The sequence below is a fragment of the Accipiter gentilis genome, chromosome 2 (genome assembly GCF_929443795.1).
Source record: "Accipiter gentilis chromosome 2, bAccGen1.1, whole genome shotgun sequence".
NCBI classification, from domain to species: domain Eukaryota; kingdom Metazoa; phylum Chordata; class Aves; order Accipitriformes; family Accipitridae; genus Astur; species Astur gentilis.
Window position 1 is genome coordinate 46,073,124 of NC_064881.1, and position 23,100 is coordinate 46,096,223.

Genomic DNA, 23,100 nt, shown 5'->3' on the forward strand with positions numbered 1-23,100 from the left:
TGCTATCTGACACAAAGGGCAGGTGCCCACTTCTGTATGAACAAACTCTTTCCCCTGTGAAATAGAATAGCTGCATCCATAGTCCCCATGGGGAATAACCCTGCCCGGTGTTAGCTCCTCAGCTGTGTGCGGGGACTACTTGGGAACATGTTGTTTGGGCCCAGGCAGAAAATGCACCAGGAGCAATTTCCACAACCTGTGTGGAGAATCAACACCGTTAACTTAATAGCACAGACGGAGCCCGAGAGTCCTTTTCTAGTCAATGTGGAGAAATAGGTACTTTGTCATAAACACCAAAAGTGGATTACTCACGTCGTTAAGCTGCTTATATCGCTCCGTGACTATAAAAGTGTGAAGAGTGACTAGGAGAGACACAGACATCTACATGTTAGAAATCTAAAGGTAGATGAGATGGATCTCCCTGAAGTGTCCGACAGTTATACTTCCAACATAATGTCCCATATTAAAGTCAGAGGGACTTAATTAATAGTTCAGTTTTAAGCGTATACTTCAAATGTCCTTCTTGCCCATCAATGATTTCCAAAATCAAGGCCAATTCTTTTAATGCTTGTTTCAAGGAAACTGATGGCAAACTCCCATTTTCTTCATTGGAGCCTGGATTTCCTTGTTAGGGGTCAAGTCTCCAAATAAGAGATGCTTGTTTTAATTGGATTACTTGCCAGTGTCTCTGCTGATAGGCAGCAGAGACTGACAAAAACAATTATAATTCTGATATTCTGGACAGTTCTGCTACTCTAGCTCTCCCCCAGCATCTGAAGAATTGGCAGTTCTTAGAAGAAAGTCCATACTAAATTAGGAAACGTTCCTCTCTGCTCTATATTAACAGCTTGCAGCAGCAGGAGACCAAGGAGTTCTGCTCTATGAATTATTTTTTAAATGGAGAGAATTAGTTCTTTTCTTGTCCTCTATTTTTATTGCAACACTTTTGCCAGGACTCCATATGCCAAGATGTAATTAGTTTTCAGAGAAGACATTTGGAGCTCTGGCGCAGACCATGGATAGTTTTAACAGCTTCTTTTCCCTTTCTTCGGAATATTAAGAAGGAGCATATAATTGTCTGTGACTTCTTTCAAGGCAGTTTAAATCATTTTTCAGAATTAAATAAATTAAAAATAAAAATAAGACTAACATAAGCATTATTCAAAGAAGATATTTTAGGCACATAAAAAGTCAGGAATTCCTACGGTTATGATGGTTCATTTCAGTGCAAATTCAGCCCTGTCTTTTGATTATACATATATTCATTCTCTCTCTTTTTCTACATAAAGACAAGAAAGACTGAATAAAGACTGCCAGGTGTATGCACTAGAGGAGATCTGATTTTCTGAGGGCAACCATATATTTTGGTATTCCTTGTCTCTGGAGTGCTTTATATTCCATTCATTTCTCTTTATATGTTGTGGCTTTTTATTTGCTCAGCAATTTGGCGCTAAGCAGACATCTGGAGCTAGCACAGTATTCGCAGTGAGCTGGAGGATCATTGGAGTCACTTTAAATTTTTATTGGTATCACTAGATGAAATGTCACCTCTGCCTTTCACATCACCCAAAACCTCTGCCTGCTCTGCATGGTATCAGCCATAACTACTCTGCTCCTGAGCTCTTTCAGGATTGCTGAGTTTTGTTGGTTTACTTCCCAACATCTTCTGAGCCTGATCCAAAGGGAGCAAAACCACACAGTCACGGTGATATTCTGCCCCACTTTGCACTAGAACAAGCATGTGGACAGGAGTGAAGTAAATCAGCCTTACTTCTAGAGAGCCTGAAGATGAATAATGCTATCTGACTGCACCCACAGATCCACAGATGGAAGCTGTTGGGAGGTATGTTACCAGTGACTGGGGGGTCTCCTCATATGTCCTGTTTGCAAAGTGCCTGTCCTTTACATGTAATGACCCCTCTGACTACAACAGCTCTATGAATAACTTCTGCAAGCATGCCTGGGTTTTTCTGATGAATTTTCCACAGCACATAGTCACGTCTCAGTTTCCTGGATGACCTTCATCTCCGTGGGCCGCTGTTCTCCAAGGTGACTGGCGTTTTGAAGTGCCCTTTTCCACGCTCCTGATCTGGCTTCTCTGTGCTCCTGTGCAAATGCAGTTGTCGGTGGGACTTGCAATAGGTGCTCTCGATGGCATGGCAGTGAACGCCCTTCAAAGTTTCCCAGCAGAACAGAGGTTGCAAGTTTTTTTACTTCTGTAAGACTGTAAGTTATGGTAATGCATGTATCAGACAGTCCATCGTTAGAAGATACTGAGATGTGGGGACACAAGACGGACAAACTGGTGAAGCGACCTTGTGTAGGTCATGCACAGACATGAGGTGAGACTACACTGTGTGTGGCAGTTCTGCAGGAGAGGTCTTAGGATGTGCTGTAGCCTACGTAAAGAGCTGATTGTTGAGAGTACTTTTCCTGTAAGTAAAATTTGGCTGAGGTAGGAAGAGACACTTGAAAAATACAGGTCCTCAATTAAAATGGAGTGCTTGCATATGTCTGGTTTAAAGACTGCTTGGGATTTTAAACTAACAAGAGTCACCTGGGCTGAATACATGGAAGGCATAACTAAATTCACATTCTTCCATAAAATACCTGACTGAAATGCTCTGCTGCCTGACTGCACCTTGGCAATGCACCCAGAGGGCAAAAAAAAAAAAAGGGATCTCAGTTTGCTCCACAACTAAATATGCAGAACTATCAACAGAAAAGATGTCAGTGTTCACTGAGCTGGTAACACAGACTAATTCACTGCAAGGCTGAAAGAAATGTGTCTTGGGTCTTACATAATCCGGACAGCTTAGTTTCAAAGGGATGTATTTTTGCATGTCAGAAAGTCATGCTCTGGCTAATAAGGCATTTAACATAAATGACATGGTTGTGACAAACAAGCAGAATGGGATGCCTCCCCTACCCTCTGGCTCCCCCCAGAGACGTCTTCAAATCCTGTGCTAATTAGATGCATGTACAAACAACTGATGTGTCATGCATTTAACAAGCTAAAGTTTGTTTTCTATGAGATAATTTCACCAAATAGTCATGCAAATCCTCCCTTCTTATCAAAGAGCAAGGGATGCTAAGAATGGCTGAGTACCACATGCTGTGGATTGCTTGCCTTCAGCCTTCTGGTGTCACTCGCCATCTGACTCTCACCGCCTGAAGAGCTTAGGATGAGGCACCCGCTGTCACACTCCCTCCATTACTACCAGCCAAAAGTCTTCAAACAAGTGCCTGGGATGTTGCAGACTTTCTTCACCTTTCCGATACGAACACTAATTCAAGCCCCAAACCAGAAGGCTAGCTGTCATCACTGGAGTGTGGTGCTACAGATACTTCAGTGGGAGACTTGTGAGAAGCCATGAACGTTTGATCAAAACTGTACGCTGCTTATGAAATCCAGCATAAGCCAGCCAGAGGTTGCTAACGCACCCAGCTCCCCACAAGTCCCCTCCTCCTAGTTACCTTCAACCTTTCTGTGCATCCTCATCCTCCGCATAGCTAAAGGGGGTTTCCTACGATTGCTCCAGCTGTCCTCCAGGCTGGCGGGATCATCTCTAGCAAGATCCTCCATTCTCCCTTAATTTTGTTCTCTGCACTCTTGTAGAGGATGCCAATTTTTTTCCCCCAAGGATGACCAAGTCCGGGTCTCCCAATGAGGTACAGACTGTTCTTCAGACTCACAACCCCAAAACAGAGGTAGTATCAGAATCAAACGGGGCATGGAAGTCTTTCTTTTTATGTTTCAGTCCCTTAAACCACTTGGCTATGTCTCAAACAGCAAAGTTCTCATAGTGAAGGTTAGCCTGGAAATGTATTTTTAAATGTAGAGGAATAATGGCTGAATGCAGAGAAACACCATTCTGTTGATTATAAAACTTCTCTTTGCTGGACCAATAAATACAAGTAAACGTTTTCTAGGTCATGTTCCAGTATTGGCTCATCTTTCCTCCTGGTGCAAGGTTATAAGATCATGGATGGGGAAGAATAATAATCAGCATTCTTCTGCATTAGAACTCACCTTGCTAAACATGGAAATGTCAGAAGGAGATGCAGAAACTTGATGCATTTCTGTTCATTTTGTAGTTGTAACAGGATCTTGGAAAATTTGTTTTCTTCAAAATTATTTTATCTTTGGCCAGAGGGTGCACCATGGCAATGTCCAGGCATTTTCATAGCAAACTTTATATGATGGTATGGAGATATCCAAAAAAATTCAATTACACAATATTTGGGTTTGTCTGCATAAGAAGTTAGGCATATATTCCAATCAAAGTGTCTAGGTTAGGAGCCTACTCACCCTACAGAGAAACTTTCTAGAAGTTCCTTTGTCTTTCCATTGACTGTGAGGGAGCCCAGTCCATCACTCAAATTTAGGTGAGATAAACCACACTCGTTCGTTCTCTGAGAGCCATGATTTGCTCTGAAGCTGAACATGGGGCAGGGATTGATGCTGACCCTCTTAGGAAAGTGACATTCTGACTGTATTTTATTGTTTAGATCTCTTTTTCCCTGTCTTGCCTATAAAAAAAAGTTACTTCCCAGTAATTTATGCAGTGAGTTCAGTGACTACTCTGTGCTGACTATCAAGCAATGTGTCTCAGACATAGCCTGTATTCAACTCTCTAGATGACATTTTGCTGGGAGTAACAAGGGTGACATCAATTCGCAGATTGCATGCAGTCTCTTTTCGTAAGTAACCGGGTCTTCAGATTATACGATCCCCGGGGTAGGAGCCAGCAGTTCCTGGACCATTACTTTTATGTCCTTTGGCACTCCGCTGACACATTTGGTGTCAGATTGTCTCTTAGCGCAAGCAGATACAACACCTTGTCTTGATCCCAGGCTCACCGCTATCTGTAGAGAGCATGAGCTTCATCCCAGAAGCAGCAAAAAATACCAAAGAAAACAAATTAATAAAAAAGGTCCTTCTGCCAGTGAAACGTAAACCCCTACAACTAAGAAAAAGCGGAGCAAGCTTAAAATCAGGAGAGCTGTGTTTGTACCAGAAACACGGACTCAGAGGGCAAATGAAGGGCCGTATTTTCAGAAGCAGCCTGTTAAACTGTTGACACAATTTTCATTCCATGCAAACCTTTCTGCTTTTCAGTTTCAGGAGCTACATTTTATCTAAAAGCAAACTGGGAAAGCTTTCCAGTGGAAACCATGAATTTGTCAGACAGCCATAGTACAGCTACTATAGTGCTCTCTATAATCACCACTGCAGGCAGGATTTTTGTTGCCTTACAACCCACATGTTCCCACTTTGAAAGAGGAAGCAGAGGGAGTGAGGACCATGACCAGGCAACTCCATCCACCCTGTGAGGGTTATAAAAGTCCCTGATGAGAAAGAGGCAGGTAGAAGTGGTCCCTGGAAGCTGCAGGGTACACGTCAAGCTTAAAAGCACCCAAGCATGGGTACTGTCCCGTGCAGCACCTGGAACTCCGAAAGCAGCACCATCCTGCACAGGCCTGAAAGATGCCTACAGGGGGGTGGTGACAGAAACAGGGCGTTCAGCAGCGCTAATGATTGGGTAGATAAGGCAGGCGAAGGAGAGTGTCCTGTAGGAGAAAGAATAGTCAACAGTCCTCTCCTTCCTACGTTATATTAAAGATTAAATTAATCACTTGATGGGTGATGTGAGGACTAAGACAATAGCACTGACAGGGCAGCCACAGCAATACTGGTTGTTAAGGTGTTGCTTGTTTGAAGTATGGTGGAGAAAAATGTGTTTGTCACCAAGTCATGAATGGGAAGGACTACATGTGAAGACTGGAGGAGGGACACTAGCTTGGATTGTGCAACTTTTGAGATATGACAGCAAACATGGTCCGGGATGGCAGGGCCCCATCAATCTCATAGAAGGGTTGAAGTCTCTTCCCCAGGCTGGACTCTGCTTCTGTAAACTGGCACAGAGTAAAGCTGCTGTCCTCATTTAAACTCTAAGCAAATCTGCAAAAGGGATTTAAGGTCCTCTTCTTTTGCGTCCAGAGGAGGGCAACAAAATCTGGTGGTAGGGCTGGGAGGCATGTCCTGTGAGGAGCGGCTGAGGACTCTGGGTTTGTCTAGTTTGGAGAAAAGGAGGCTGAGGGGCGACCTCATTGCTCTCTACAGCTTCCTGAGGAGGGGAAGGGGAGCGGGAGGTGCTGATCTCTTCTCCCTGGGATCCAGTGAGAGGATGTGTGGGAATGGTTCAAAGCTGCGTCAGGGGAGGTTTAGACTGGACATTAGGAAGCGTTTCTTTACCGAGAGGGTGGTCAAACACTGGAACAGGCTTCCTAGAGACGTGGTCGATGCCCCCAGCCTGTCAATGTTTAAGAGGCATTTGGACAGTGCCCTTAACAACATGCTTTAGCTTTTGGTCAGCCCTGAAGTGGTCAGGCAGTTGGACTAGGTGATCCTTGTAGGTCCCTTCCAACTGAAATAGTAATAGTCCTATTCGATTCGATTCGATTCGATTCAATTTGATTCTTCTTGTCCCACTTGTGCAGGGTTTGGCACATACACCCTTAGCACCAGTTAGTGCTGCATCAGTGGATTTCTGTGCATAGGTGCTGCAAGAGTTCATATTAGACCTTTTTTCCAAGGATTCAACACCTGTGCATGGAGATGCAGTTGGATTCTCGACTGCACAGCCTTTCTTGTCTTCAAATGCCAGAATGAAGGAGGAGACCAATAAAAACTACCCAAGTTCCTAAGGATTTAGTGAAATAAGGATTAGCATCTGCTTGCAAATCCTGCCTGTAGTCAGACCACAACTCTTTCTCCTGCTGATGTTCTCAGGTTCATTGTTCTATTTGCTACTGCCATTTGAAAGGCTATATTTAGACGCCCAAGTCATGCTTCACTCCGAAATTCTTTACAATGGAATTCATAATGAGTTTCTTGACTAAGGTCTAAAAAACTCTTTCATTTTTTATGGTCTGCCATATTTCTGTATTACACTATCAGAATATCCAAGGGTAAACTGTCAAGGTCTGAATCCTCTGACAGAGTGAAGTAATAAATTTAGTGGATCCACTGTAATTGCTTCTCCCCAAAATGCCAATGAATATGATGAATATGGTAAAGCTTCTCACTGACCTCTTACCATTTCCCAGAAAGACACATCATATGCAGATACTAATTTGTTAATTGTCATACAGTCAAAGGCATGCAAATGATGTACAAAGTGGATCTACTAAAGACTATTGACATGCAAATGATATGTTCTTTCTAGTCTAAAAGGAACAAGAGAACATTCAGCTCTTTCCAGCTGTAGCACTTCCAGTACTTGAAGAGGACCTACAGGAAAGATGGGGAAGGACTCTTTAACAGAGAGGGTACTGGTAGGACAAGGGGTAGCTGTTTTAAACTGAAAGAGGGTAGATTTAGATTCGATGTTAGGAAGAAGTTCTTCACTGTGAGGATGGTGAGGCACTGGAACGGGTTGCCCAAAGAAGCTGTGGATGCCCCATCCCTGGCAGTGTTGCAGGCCAGGTTGGATGGGGCTTTGAGCAACCTGGTCTAGTGGAAGGTGTCCCTGCCCATGGCAGGAGGGGTGGAATGAGATGATCTTTACGGTCTCTTCCAACTCTAACCATTCTATGATTCTATGATTCTAATGTAGAATAAGTGTCCACTACATTTGAAAAAAAAAAAAAAAATAAATAAAAGGACTTGGAAATGGGTTTCTAAAGGTAAATTTTAAAATTTGCTAGCTGTTGGAGGACTTTTCTGCTGGAATGACCTTCCAGTTGAAAATGACATTTTTGAAAAACATGTTACAGCCAGATTTCTGTTGAAGAGAAGATGGCAGGTGTCTGGCACCTGCCTGCAAAGTCCCAGCAATTTACTGCCAGGAAGTGACATGGACAAAAGTGCTTGAAGGGTTTTTGTACTTTGATGCCTTTGGCATCTCAGCATGTTCAGCCTCCTCCTCAACTCCAGTCCAGAAGTGGAGAGGACTGTAGCTTTCTCCTCTGCTTTCTCTGCAAGTGGTAGCATCTTTTTTCATCCTATCTGCCTGCATGGGAAAAAACTCTTGTGCATTTAACTTATCTAATTTGACAAAGGTGGGATGGGAAGTATGAAGTGTCGATTTTTGTGCTTTTTGTGGAAGACATGTGTTTTTGAAACTCCTTACCTTTTTTTTTTTTTTTTTTTGTGAACAGCTTCTGTCCTCAGCATAATCATAAATGCCACTGTATTCTACTTTCTGTTTGTGTATATCCACATAGCCAAAGCAAGTTTTTAAGCAGGAACTGATGATCCTGTGTGTTCCAGTTTAAACTCCTTCAAGGGAATGACTAAAGGTAGGTTCTCAGCACATTTATGAAAAAGTGAAGAACCACTGCCCTCTAAAGGCATCTCAGATTAGATACTAAAAATGGAAGCAACTGAAATCACTAGTCGCTTGAAAGTCTTACTCTCAATATTTCAACTCAAAAAAAATGTGGAAAGGGATGTTCCAGTTGATGTAATGCACTCAGTTTTTCAAAAAGCTTTTGACAAAGTTGAAAGATTAGGAAGGGAACTAAACTGTCTCAGCACAAGAAGGAAGGTCATCTCAAGGATTAAAAAAATTCTTAAAGAAAGGAATCAGAGTTGGAATAAGTAGTCAGTTTTCACAATGGAGGATCATCTGTGGATCCCCAGAGAGACCTGTGCTCAAAGTTGAGCTGCTCAATCTCTTCTCAAATGGTCCAGAAAAAGAGATGAATAATGAGATTATAGTAGTCACCAAAATAAATTTTGGGGTGGTAAAATGACTTATAGTAGTCATATCTCAAACTGCCTGAGAAAAGCACAAAAATTTCTGAAAATCCCAAGTTGTTGGGCGATTGAAACAATAGTTCAATGTCTCTAAATACAAAGGGGAAAATAATTCTACCTAAACCAGCTTGATCTGTCAGTACATAGTGGCAGGTTCTCGTCTAGCTGTTGAAACTCAGGAAATGAAATCTGCGCTCCCTGTAAATAGTTTTAGAAATTTGTGGGCTCAGTGCTTGACAGTATTCAGAAGATAAGAGACCATTAAGAATCTGTAGGAAATTGAGAGATAATATGCTGCTGTGTGAAAGAACAGAGCAAACACTTCTTATATATTGTCCTGGTCATTCCTGGATGTAATAAAAGTAGAAAAGGTTCTGAGAAAGACAACAGGAAGAATCAAAGGAACTAGGAATCCCCAAAGAAATGTTGACAGGCATAAAATAAACAAAGGCCAATTACAAGGTACATAATTAAAGCATGACGCTTGTAGCCACAGCATAAAGAATGGAGGTTTGTAAGCATAGTTAGTGTGAAATAATGACAACACAGATTCACAGAGGAGCATTCCATCAAAGATAATTGCATGTTAGCCCCTAGGTCAGGATCTCCTACAGTTCCTGACTCTCTGAGATTGTATCAGGGAAGGATCACTATATTCAACATTTCTTATACAGAACAGGGTCAATACTTCCCAGCAGGGTATGCAAAATTGAATTTTGCCTCCCTCAGAATGAGGGGGAAGGGACTTGGCTAGATTGGAGCGTGCAAAAGAGCCACGGTCTCAGTCCTGCCTCCCCTAGAGGGTTAGTCGGCGTGGAGGGGCAGTCACACACAGCCCTCCAGAGTGGTGGGTAAGTTGCCATTCACTGCATTCTGCTGGCCTATGACATTCTGCTTGCTATTGAGCCACACCTTGGGCTAAATAGACTTCTTTTAAGAAGCTAAAAGGCTTCATCTGGCCTTCCTTACACCTACTGCTGGGGGCAATGGCATAAGAAACTTATCAGTGTATTTGTGCCTCCTGTCCTCAAATGATGGGCTTCTGAATTATATCCTCAGCTCTGTCACTGTTGGATCAAGTGACTGAGGTATGCCACTTTTTGTAAGATTCTTCATGTGCTCACCTGTAAGATGAGGATATATTTTCCCACTTTTGACTCTTGGTTCACCAATAATTTCAGTATCAATGAAGCTGAGCTATGTGTGGGAAACCTCCAGGCCTCCTCAGTAAGCTAGTAGAGACTAGATAAAACAGTAAAGCTGATATGTCTCTGGGAAACTGCAGGGTATGATGTATGGGGTCCTGGAGCAAAGGACCTGTAGATCTAAGTGCTGGGGATTTCTTATTGCAAAGGCATTTTACCTTTAGTGACTCTGATCCTGACAATAAGCCATGCTATACGCAGAATTTAAGAGTTACTTTGCACATCAAGGTGTTTATTCAAATTCCTTTAGCAAAAGCAAATGGCAAGTTTCTATGAAGACAAGACAAGAACTCTAAAATCAGCATGAAAGGTACAAAGCAGCACCACATTCACAAGCAACAGTAGCCTGGAAACGGACTGGTGGAGTCTGGTTTAGTTCAGAACGGGACGGTCCTTTTGAAGTGGGTCTCCTGCTTGTCTCCATTTGCTGCGCCCTCGTTTGCAATGTCAGGCAATAGATTCCTAGAACCACCTGAAAACCCCATAGTCATGCCCCAATATGCACAAGGAAATACAGAAGCAGTGAGACCATTTTGCAGCACAGGCAGCGGGGAGAACATTTATATTTGTGTACATACAGCAAGTGTTCTTTCCTTGGACAGACTGAACAATATTTGGGATCTTCTTTCCCAACCTGAGAAAAGCTCCACACAAAGTCTTTACAGCCAAGGAGGGAAACCTGGCATTTCAGTCCAAGGTACACATTTTTTTCCTGATTCAAGGGCCCAGTGATAAATTTAAGGTCTGATATCTCAAGAGCTAGCAGGCGCTGAAACTAATTCAGTACCTCATATAAAAGGCAGACTTCTCGTCTCTAACTACAAGTAGTCATTTGCTTTAATTTTGTGATTCAGATATATCCAACTTATTCTCAATAATAAAGTCTCTTCTACTTCAATCCCAAGCTGATTTAAATAGTAATTTTTGCCATCTGTCCTTGAATCCTTTACACTGAGTCCTGGACTAATACCATGGGAAAGAAGAAAGAGCTTCTTGGGTATCAAAAGAACATGAACTAGATCTAAGATTTTCAATGATGAGATATCAGGGTTGAGTTGACCCAGGGAAATTCATTTGACTGAATAACTACAACTTCCATGACAAATATTTCTCTACTACTTATGAGCAAATATTACACTAAGTAATCCCTTTGAAACAGGCTTTAAAAAGATTCCATTAGTCATTAAGCCCTTTCAATGCCTCATTAATTCTAGCAGTATAATCTGGTTTTGATTAACCAGGTTGTTAAGTGGCCACTGTCAAACACCGATAAAGAGGAAGAATTTGCTTTACAGATCACAGGCATGTAAATGTGTGTCTCATCACAGCTGATAAAGTGTGAGAAATTACCTTCAGCCCTGTAGAAATCACCCCAGCACAGTTAGCACAAAGTAATCTGACTACATGTTCACATCTATAAGGTATACATTAACATGTCTCAGGAGCCTTTGACACTTCACTACCACTCTGAAAATGTTTAGACTGAATCTCTACATTTGTGGGAAGGAAACTGAGAAAGTTTAACTGATTGATCTATAATACAGACCTGCACTGGAGACACACTTGGAAAAGTTTTAAGAATGCTTGACAGTGACTTAGTTTCATTCATGAATTCCCAGATTGAGCTGAACCATAAGCATAAATTTAAACATACATATATTTTTATTTAGAAAATTGAAAAATAATTTTAGTGAGATGAATACAGCTTTTGCTGTAGACATAAGGGAGGGTGATACTTTTTTTAAAGCATTTAAATATCTGAAGCTGTAACTAGGTGCTGAGCATAAGCACACAGGAAGTTCTGAAAACGATGCAGGATATCAGCATCTTTAAATGCTCAGAAGTCCAATACAAAGTCTCAGGTTCATGGAAATTTAAACAAAATGAGTGAAAAAAAAATGGAGTTGATTCTTTTAGAGGATTTCCACTGCAGAATAGAGTTCTGTGCAGGAAAATCAGACAGCTTGGATTTCTATCACAGCTGATGTCATGCTTCACTTACTTCAGCTATACTTCATAGGTGACTGATAAATCTCTGTGGCTATTTTCCCTTTGAAAATTTTATACTGCTGATGCACTTTCATTTAAATATGGAAGCATATTGGAACTTTATTATCAATCTCGGTGAAATCCTTAATTAAAAAGTCAGATGGCTGCCTGCCTGGTTGCAAAACCAGAGGAGCCAACACTAATTTATGTACACTGTAAAACAGGCATAATTATGCTGTCGGTAGACTTGCAGATGGTTAGCATTGAGAGCACAAAAACAAGGGTCAAAGCATAGCCTCAGCTCACGTCTTTCTAACCAAATGTTCACCAGTCTCCTCTTCTATACACATATTTCCTGTGAAGTTGCTGAGAAGGAAGATGTTTGCAGTTTAGAGCCATGGAGCTTTTAAGTGCTTCTGTTCATATAATACATGCTATAACTTTGGAGAATTTTTTCCCCAGACACTAAGGCTGTACTATACTGCAAGTTGTATTTCCAGTAACAGCAGTACAACTCCCAGTGTGGACTTGGTTATTATGGATTTCCTATGCTTCACGCTAGAAAATCTGTTGTCAAATAGGAGAAAAGTCACTTATAGGTTGAGATACCTCCATACAGTGTCCTATATGGAAAAATTGCCACTTTGTGCAGATCTGAACTCATCCAAGGGCAACCTGGTATGCTAACATCTAGACAAGGTAGAGGGCTGGTCCTGCGCTGTACCATCTCTTTAAATGAACAGACTTTTGACTCTTGATCCCTGGCCAATTCTGACCAAGTCAGGGCTTTTCTGTGGAGAAGCGGTAGGGGTAGAGTTTCTTTAAATGAATGTGTGGCTTTCATGGAAGCTTTCTGTAAGAGATCCTACTCTGTGGAAAGGTGTGGTTGTTGCTGGTTCTAAGGGCTTGTAAGGCAGAAGAGACTACGTCCAGTCTAACTGACTATGATAAAGGAAATAAGGAACAGAAGTAACGTCTCCAATGGTTGGGTTAGTGGGGGACATTACTTCCTTTTCTTCCCTACTCCTTCTAATTTCAGTAAATTTTAAAAAAAGCTCAGCTAATTTGTGGTGATTCTGAAACCAATACAGTAAATGGTCTTGAGGCCTGATGTACTGTGTGGCTCTCATAATGTTTTGACTGTGAAAGGTTTGATGCAGTAAAAATTTGTACAAAACCTAGCTGAGAGAGATCCCGGTTAATTATTAGACAGCTCCAGTGCACAGCTACAACCAACAGCAGCACTACTGCTACTAATAATCTATGTGATCATTTCTGCTTTTTAAATTGTAGAACACAAACTGTCACTCTCAGAGTAAGATGTGGTTTCTAAATTATGTCATATCTTTTGTCCTTATTAATTTATGTGTTGCTTTCACAGTTTTCAGCTTCATTGGGCCTTTACTCTGCCTGGGTGTCTCAGAGGTGGAAGGAGACGATTGTATACTCTCAGTATTGCTTAGGTGGTGCAAATGAGAACAATAAGCTTCAACATGCTACAGATGACTCCATAACAGAAGAAATACATTTATTCTCAAATAATTTACAAGTAAACAATGAATAAGAGGACCTATGTGCTGGTGGGTAGGGGAAAGGGTTGTGCCATGACTCCAATCATTTACTATTCATCTACTTGGTCTTTTGTGCCCAGAGATCTGGTACTCTGGCCTTCCTTTCTGTCTGTCTCACTGACACAAGATGCTGTTGAAAACAAGTTCTTTCTCAATCCAGGTCAACGGTTGGTAGGGCTCATGAGAAAGTTCCTCACCCTACAAAGGGAGTACATATAATTAGGTTGGTGGATGGTTGTCAGCTGCTATGAATAGTTTTCAATCACAAAAGCAATTATTACATCTTTGTGTGAAAAGCTGCTTTTCAACAAGCCCCACACAGTGCACGGATGTTATGCCTGCATTAGCCCTGCAGGCAAATACTTCTGATCCCTATTACACAACTGTTTCTCTCTATTGCCACCTCTCTTCCACAAGTCCTTCTAAAGCTCACTTCTGACTGTGGCCTTCATGGCAGTCCAGCTGAGATCCTGGCCATCTCAGTAATTTCTGTCAGTGTCTTTTATCTTGTGTTGTAGATTTCACCTCCGTGCAGAGGATGGTATTGATAATGGTATATTTTAAAGGAAAGAGCCTGGCACGTAAGTCAAAAGCTTAGTACTAAATGCTACCCTCTTGAAGTATGATTCATAAAGTTTCATAAAGTTTAATGCTGTGTCCAGTGCTGGGCTCCCCAGTACGAGAGAGTCGTGGACATACTGGAGAGTCCAGCAAAGGGCCATGAAGATGATGAAGGGACTGGAGCATCTCTCCTATGAGGAAAGGCTGAAAGAGCTGGGACTGTTCAGCCTAGACAAGAGAAAGCTCGAGGGGATCTAATCAATACATATAAATACCTGAAGGGAGGGCGGAAAGAGGGCAGAGCCCAGCTCTTTTCCATCCTGCCCAGTGACAGCACCAGAGGCAGTGGGCACAAACTGAAACACAGGAGTTCAGTTCCAGCCGAACATCAGGAAACGCTTTTTTACTGTGAGGGTGGCTGAGCACTGGCACGGGTTGCCCAGGGAGGTTGTGGAGTCTCCATCCCTGGAGATAGTCCAAAGCCATCTGGACATCGTCCTGGGCAACCAGGTCTAGGGGGTCCTGCTTGAGCAGGGGGATTGGACCAGATGACCTCCAGAGGTCCCTTCCAACCTCAGCCATTCTGTGCGTCTGTGATTTTGTTTGGCTGAAGTTACAAACACAGCCTAGCTTTGGCAGCTAACACCTGGTCTTTAGCAACTGTACAGAAAAAGACTAATGCTCAGGCTACCCTACGGCTTCCCTTCACTGTTCATCAACCAGTAAGAAATGTACTTGCTACTCACCAGCTTGCACTTATGGGAATTATCATTTGAAACACGTAGTGGGAAAGCACATTTTGAATGTCCAATATTGTTACCCATACTGGGTATATTCAGATATCCACACTGAGCATCTAAGACTGTAACACAAAGGCAGTTTTGAATCAAGCTTTGCTATTTTTGTGCATGTTGTTCTGCAATACAACTGTAATTGTTAAGTGCAGTATAGCTTTACACTGTAATAGTATAACAGATTATCTTCTGCTTTTGGTTTTTTTTTGACCCAGCTGAATCAACTTAGCTCTGGGAGGAACTGGACTCCTTCTGTCTTGTGCACTAACACCAAAACTCTCTTGTTCTGACTGTACAAATACAAAACTTACATCCCATCACCCAGTTTTAGAGCAAGGGGAGGATTTTGTGGCAAATCCAAGGGCCTTCCTGGACCATTGTACATCCTCTTTCCTTTCGGTACTGCTAGAATTTGTCATTAACCCCATCCACCTCCTGTCTACTGGATGATGAATAGATCCATGCACTGCATACTGCTTGAATTCATCCAGCCATCTAGTTAGAGGTGAAATATCGCAATACACACACACACACACACACAGAGTGCTCTCTGAAATTTTAATCTCCTTAACCCAATTACATAGTAAGAGATAATGCTGTACGTACAACTGCTGAGTCTGCAGAGGCAGAATGAGGCGAGCGGCAAATCAAAAAGCAGCACTTTTTTTTTTTTTTGCTGCTGTAGGTTGGAGCAACCTGCTGCAGATGCACAATGGCTTTGATCAACTGTCACGTCCTTAACTGGGGGAGACAATATTGGTGCTGTTCTTCCCTCTTTGCTCTTCCTTTTTTCCTGTGGGGGCTGTGACTATCTTTTTTTCCTTTTGTTTTCTTCTTTGCATTTTCACTATACAGGCAGGTTTTTATCTATGTTGGCTTTATGTTCTTTGTCCTCTTTCTTATGTCTTCTTTTCTCAAAGTTGCATTACTTTAGTGATCAGTAATTGATATTTTATGATGTGTGTTTATGCTCTTGTGGGGCACTGGTACCATCTTGTGCTTGTACACTTCGTTCCTCTGTAATCCACCTTTGCTTGTATTCCCCATGGCCCATACACATGGAGAATTTTATTGAAGCTGATTCTAAGGATATACTCCATTTTCAGACTGGATCCCAAGAGTATGCTACCATATCAAACAACCCTTTCTTCAGTAGTTCCAAGTATATTTTGGTATTTGCTATTAATTTTCCTATGAGATGTAACTGCAGCTCAATACAGTGTTGGGTTTTTGCGGGTTTTTTTTCCCCCCAAAACAGAGCATTATCTATCCACTAGAAACCAGATGAAAAAGAGAACTGAGTTGGAATGGCGAAAGAGCCAATTGTATTATCCTTTGGTTTGACAGCAGAGGTCAAATTTTATAGCTCTCTGCTTATGAAAAAAATGAAATATGACCAGACTATACGGATGCCTGTTTTCCACAACCTTCTGAAAGTCTTTACAGGCTCATCCAAAGTGGCTGAAGGTCTGAAAGGTCGATTGTCCCTACAAGATTTTCAGAAACAAGCAGTAAGGAAAAAAAGGAAGGCCTTCGATGTGTCCACCTCTTACAAACATCAGAAAATCCCCCCAGCCATCCCTACAGCAATCAATAAAATTACAGGAGACAAATTTTTGGATGTGCTGCCAAAATCTACTGATTGTTATCTTCAGAAAGGTTGTGGAGCCTTTCCTCTTCGCCCGTCCCAGGGTCAGCAAGATCCAAAGGCAGCCCTGGCCTCTCCCCCCAGAGGCCACCCTGCCGCCCCACTGCCAGCTCCCGGGCACGGGCACCCCGTACAGTCTCAAATGTAGAAGTTTTGATGTACAATCCAGAAAACGATCCATACTCATCTTTGTGGGCATATAACTACTTTGTGACATCAAGAGGTAAAACATACTACTGTCTTTTTTGCAGTTAGCCCGCATGATTAGGAATTTATAGTGAATAGGGGTATATGGCAAAAGAAGTCGATGTTTTTATACTCCATTTGCCAGAGTAGAGCTGATTAAATAGATCCCAGGGCTGAGAGGCTTGTATCATGTAATAATTTATTCTAGAATTGGAAAAATTGAGTCAGTGCACAAGAAAAATCCAAGATGATCAGATCCAATAGATCAGATGATGCCTAAATTCAACTTTGGTTTATGTCTTTGTGATATATAAATTTTCTTTTCAGCTCTCAGTATATGCAGCATTAGTATGAAACTTCATTTTTTTATCCTATATCCATTTCAAATTGCAACCAAAGAAAATGCATCAGTTCAACCAATCAGCCTAAATTAATGGATATATTCTGTTTCTCTTCAGTACACTTTAAGAAAGACTATTTATCTTTATCTTACATTAAACATCTGCGGAGAATCATAAAACACTTTAAAGAGGCTAAAACCCCCCCAGAGTTTAATAGCAATGTTTTCATTCTAACTGCTGAGATTTTTGCATGATGTTTTTCAAAATTAGGTATACAGCACTTTCAAAGAATGTATCATGGACTTGACTATGTGCTGAGGGATATTATGGGCACTGTTTGAACGCAGACTGCTACTTAAACAACATACTTTAAGAGGAGTTTTAGTGGTTCGGTTATAAATGCAGCTTATTAATTTTCTACCTTAAGGATGAAAACAAGATCTAACCACAAAAAAATTCTTTGATTCTTCCTGAGTTGAATTTGCTTTCTCTATCCCATTTGGCTAGAAGCAAAAGCTGGTTTGAATCAGAAGCATTTTCTTTCTGCAGCACCAAATTAAGTCTTCCTTTACAGAAAACCAGTTTCAAATCCATTAGCAAGGTAATGTGGGTCACTTGATTTGTTTTTTTTGATTGGATTTTCTCTGAATTTTTCTCTTTGAAATAACAGTGGCCTTAAAATTGGTAAAAAACCAAATGCATAAGTTTTTACTATAGCATTGAATACTCATGGCCCAACTAAAAAGTCAAAAGAGACATTCAAGCACATACATATCCTTAAATCAACTGCTTTGCAGACAGCAGAGCTTCTGGAAGCTTGCCCTGTGTCCGACAGAGCCAACGCCAGCCGGCTCCAAGAAGGACCTGCCGCTGGCCAAGGCCGAGCCCATCAGCGACGGTGGTAGTGCCTCTGGGACAACGGATTTAAGAAGGGGAAAAAAGTTGCTGCGGGACAGAAACTGCAGCCGGGAGAGGAGTGAGAATATATGAGAGAAACAAACAACCCTGCAGGCCCCCAGGTCAGTGCAGAAGGAGGGGGAGGAGATGCTCCAGGCGCCGGAGCAGAGATTCCCCTGCAGCCCGTGGGGAAGACCCTGGTGAGGCAGGCTGTCCCCCTGCAGCCCAGGGAGGTCCACGGGGGAGCAGATCTCCACCTGCAGCCCAGGGAGGACCCCACGCTGGAGCAGGTGGGTGACCGAAGGAGGCTGTGACCCCGTGGGAACCCCGCGCTGGAGCAGGCTCCTGGCAGGACCTGTGGCCCCGTGGAGAGAGGAGCCCACGCTGGAGCAGGTTTTCTGGCAGGACTTGTCACCCCACGGGGGACCCACGCTGGAGCAGTCTGTGCCTGAAGGACTGCAGCCCATGGAAGGGACCGATGTTGGAGAAGTTCATGGAGGACTGTCTCCCATGGGAGGGACCCCATGCTGGAGCAGGGGAAGAGTGTGAGGAGTCCTGCCCCTGAGGGGGATGAAGCAGCAGAGACAACGTGTGATGAACTGACCGTAACTCCCATTCCCCGTCCCCCTGTGCCACTGCGGGGTGTAGGTAGAGAATCCGGGAGTGAAGCTGTGCCTGGGAAGAAGGGAGGGGTGGGGGGAAGGTTTTTTAAGATTTGTTTTTATTTCTCATTACCCTACTCTGGTTGATTGGCAATAAATTAATTTTCCCTACGTTCAGTCTGTTCTGCTTGTGATGGTAATTGATGAGTGATCTCTCCCTGTCCTTATCTCAACCCACAAGCCTTTTTTCATATTTTCTCTCCCCTGTCCAGATGAGAGGGGAGTGATAGAGTGGCTTTGATGGGCACCTGGCCTCCAGCCAGGGTCAACCCACCATACAAGGCTTGATTTCCTATGGTTTTATGTCACATGTCCCTTATTATTCCTCATTTGAACCACCCAACCCAGAAATATTTATTGTGACCCTCCCTCTGCAAAATTCCACTATCTTCTCAATATCTACCTTTTGCTTCCATAGTAACTCAGGGTCTAACCATATTTCCTAAATAGTTCCCACAATCTCCTCAGCTTTCCCCCAGGTTTCCAGAGCCCTACCATCATGACTCCTACTTTCTTTAACTACCATCTAGGCAAGAATGATAATATGCACAAAGAGTTCAGTTATTACCACGTTGATTAGCTGAGCAGCTACTGTCAAAACACCTAATGGCTGAGTTCTCTCTTCCCAACAGCAGTTGCATCAAGACAATCCCCTTTTACTACTCAGTGATGGTTTTCGCTAAATTTAGAGGAGCTGATTATTTCTGTGACCTTTCTCTTTAGTCAAATAGGGTGAAAATAACAGAAATGGCACTCAAAAGCAGAGCTGAGATAAGAATGACATGAGCCTTGTTTTCTCAGGAAACCAGACCAAAAAAAAAAGAGAAAAATAAAAGAAATTTTGTCTTGCCAGATTGCAATGATTTTCTAATGTAACCCAGTATACATTTGTTCTTTGATGCTGCCTGTTTCACTTATGGGCCAATCCAGAAGCTGAGGGAAAAAAATATAATAGTGGAGTCCCTGGTTGCTAAAAATGGGCTGGAGGGTAGGGAAGGAGCAGCTCATGCCATTACAGCTGCTCATCCTTATTTCATCCAACAGCTAAAAATTAGCCTTGTTATTTTTAGGGGATCCTGAAAAAGATGGAACAGTTGAGAGTAGCTGCAAGAAGAACAAGAATGGTCTGGCTGATTTCTCCCAGCTTCCCCATGGTGCCACATCTGAGATACTGTGTTCGGCATTATTCTCTCCCAAAATCTTCAAGGACTGACATTGTTATACCAGTTCAAGAATCCAGGACCTCTGCATTATGCTGGAAAATTCAATGATGTACGGTAGGTTACAGCAATGTCTCTCACTCCCAGAATACATTGTTTTCTTTTACTGTTGTCCTTCATGAAAAAGAAGACACTGAAAGAATACATAGAGATTTTTTGCTATCTTCAGTTTACTGAGAATAATCATAAAACTTGTTACAAGTGCTTTCTTCCTTCCTTTTCTCTTTTTCTACAGTAATATGTCATCTTTCAAGCTAGACAGTGTATTCTTTGAAGAAATTAGAATGTCTGACTTATATGGCTCCCATTCTGATTTGAGACTTACTTAAGTAAACAATCTAGTAAAAAAGAAATTTAATACTAATTCCAACTTCAGCTATATTATACCTACTCTACACATAGGGTCATGAAAACAACTCAAATATACACGCCACATATAAAGGGATTATTTAAGAATGTTTCAAATTAAGGGAGGAACATCTTCATTGTTTTCAAAATCAACATAACTCTTCTTAGTCTCTGTAATCTTCTCTGGTTGTAGCCTGATAGGTCCTTGTCCAATTCGTTCCTTTTCTTGGATTATCTTTGTCACATCAGGGAATGAATATTTACTAGGATCCACTTCTAATTTCTCAGCTTGTCCGCTCCTGAAACAAGAGGGAAACAAATGGAAAAAACTTAATTTTGGTGTCAAATATAACAGAACTATTTTAGGTGTCTGTTTATAAATCTGTTGACTTCAGTGTGAGAGTTGTTACTGAGTCCAATTTAACAAGGATTAAGAGGTTTTGTACTTGAAAATTGATCATTATAAAAAACCTCACGTAAATCTTTAAGATTTTGTACAAAAGAATCCTTAGCCTACAAACATCAAAAGTTAATTTTTTGACATCTATAATTTGCTTTGTATCAGAACATGGTGATTGCTGATATCACATTACAAGTGGTAGGCTTTTGATGTAAGACAGCAGGGTTTTAATGTAATTGGTTTTTAGTTCTTTTTTTTTTCTGTTATTTTTTAACACAGTTCCTTCACACTAGCTATTAATTGCTATGTGACAGATTCATCTCTGGAAAACAGAAATACTTTTATTTAGAGAGAAAATATAATTGTATGAATTTATTTGCCTTTATGAGCTAATTCTTATGTTTTGGCAATATGAATCCTCACCATGTTTGTATTATGAAAAAAAATATTAAATGAAAATATAAGAAAGGTCAGAGTTATAGCAGAATTTCCAGATTCTATTGTTATTAAGGATATTCTTTTAGATCACACTTAGAAATGTGTACAGGCCACTCATTAAGGCAACTAACGCACATCACATTATGATCAAACATTTGAAATATTCTTATACTTCCTGTCTTTCAGCATTTAAAGCCACTGTTCTTTTCTAATAGAGGAGCTCAACAACTAAATGGAAAAAATCCAGCCTGTTTTCAAGTAATTTGTAACTGTTTACATGAAAAATGGCAAAATGGAAATTTTATTGTACAATGATGTTCTAATTTCTGCAAATTCCCACACAATTTATACATCTTTATACTAATTTTGATTTTATACTGATTGCTACCTGGGGTCAAAGTTCCAAGGTCAGCATTACAAAAGACAGTGCGTCACTCTTCAAAGATGTGAGAAAACTACATGTTTACCCAGGAGATCAGAAAGGCTCATTATAACTAGAACAAACAAAAAAAGTAGCAAAGACACTGGATGAAAGAATGAATTTCTTTGATGACAACACAGGTAAGGAAAATATGTAAAGCAAGTATATTAAAAGATTTTTTTTTAACTGAAAATACAGCATCCTTAGCTGTTAAAAAAAAAAAAAAAGAGAGTTTTGCCAAGCAGCTTCCAATTTCTGCTAGTGCTTCTCTATCAAGGCTCCGTGAGATCTGAGCAAACATCCCAGCCCAGATCTGTGTGCAGGAACTCCATCCTTGTGAAGGAGAGATGCAGAGGTTTCCTACTCTCATCCTATGCTACGCTGAGGAAAACATGACTAACAGAAGAGGCAGTCATCAGCCTAGACACCTCTTTCAGCCTTATGCCACTAGATTTTTCTTGTGCTACAGGAATTATTTGATCATTTTGATGAGCAGAAAACAACCATAGAAGCACCCTGCTTTGATAACCTGCATAACCTTTTCCAAAAGGTGGCACAAACAAAAGCTACTCAGAGGAGAAGCTTACGGGTAATGAAGACAGAGAAAAGAAACCTCTTATTTCTTTACCCTGAATGTTCTTCAATTTATAAGGCTAGATTTTTTCTTATCTACACAGTTTAATGAAATAAAGTGGATTCACTTTGTGGCAACATTCATCCCCAAAAGGTAAGAGACATGAAAATGTGTTGTAACCTGGAACCACTTTATCAGTAGCTGTTGGGGAGATCCCAAAGAGAACACACCCTGTCCAGAACCTTAATCGAATTACTAATCACTAATCTGAAGCACCTCAGAAAAAGCTAAAAAAGCATAAATATGAACATGAATTATCCTCAGCCTGTGCTTCTGTCACATGTTAGAAAAGGTTTTCCTTGATCTGAAGTATTTTTATTGGTAGTGGTATTTTACATTTGTTCAACGGCTCTAAAATTGTACAAATTGTTAGTCATGAAAATGCAATAAATTCTATGGAGTTTGAATAGATTATTGCTTAGTAGCAGAATAAACTTCAATAACCAGAAATTAACAGTGAGTGACCTAAGTAACAGTCCACATCAACAGGCTATGAAAGGATTATATGCATCAGTCATTCTCAAAATTTTATCAGCACACATTATCTAGTAGTATCTATTAGCAACAGATGACAGGAAAGACTGAGAATCACGCACAGGTGATTTTTTTCCAGAAAGGAAGTGGATTTTTACATACTTATATGCACATGATCAAATATTCTATACTTGTTTAGTAAAGCTTCATAGTGTTATCTCAGCTGCCATGATACAAGTATTCAGCTGATGACAAGACTCAGTTATGATGAAGTTGTTGCAGCTACAACACATATATCTGCTGAGAATCTGCTCCTCTCACCATGTAATTTATGTGAAAAAAAGGCTGGGTATTGATGATGTCAAAACTAACCACCTGAAAATTTTTGGAAGAAAGAATGAGGTTTAGGTCATCCAAACATTTTTCCCATGTAATTCCACCCAGCAGAATAAAAATAATCTTGTTGCTTAAACTCTTCCATGAGCAATGGTAAGACAACAGTGATGAAAACACTAATACTTCTTGCAGGACCAGCTACAGCACA

At 41.2% G+C, this 23,100-nt stretch overlaps 1 protein-coding gene across 1 annotated transcript in view; it reads right to left on the reverse strand.

Annotated features, from left to right (window-relative positions):
* Positions 1-20,043: 20,043 nt before the first annotated feature.
* LOC126048736 (dynein axonemal assembly factor 11-like) overlaps positions 20,044-23,100 on the reverse strand; it is a 56,607-nt gene continuing 53,550 nt past the window's right edge. Inside the window, exon 16 of the mRNA XM_049824084.1 lies at positions 20,044-20,488. Within this exon, the coding sequence (XP_049680041.1) occupies positions 20,302-20,488 (187 nt within the window). The 3' untranslated portion in view covers positions 20,044-20,301. The remainder of the gene's footprint in view (positions 20,489-23,100) is intronic.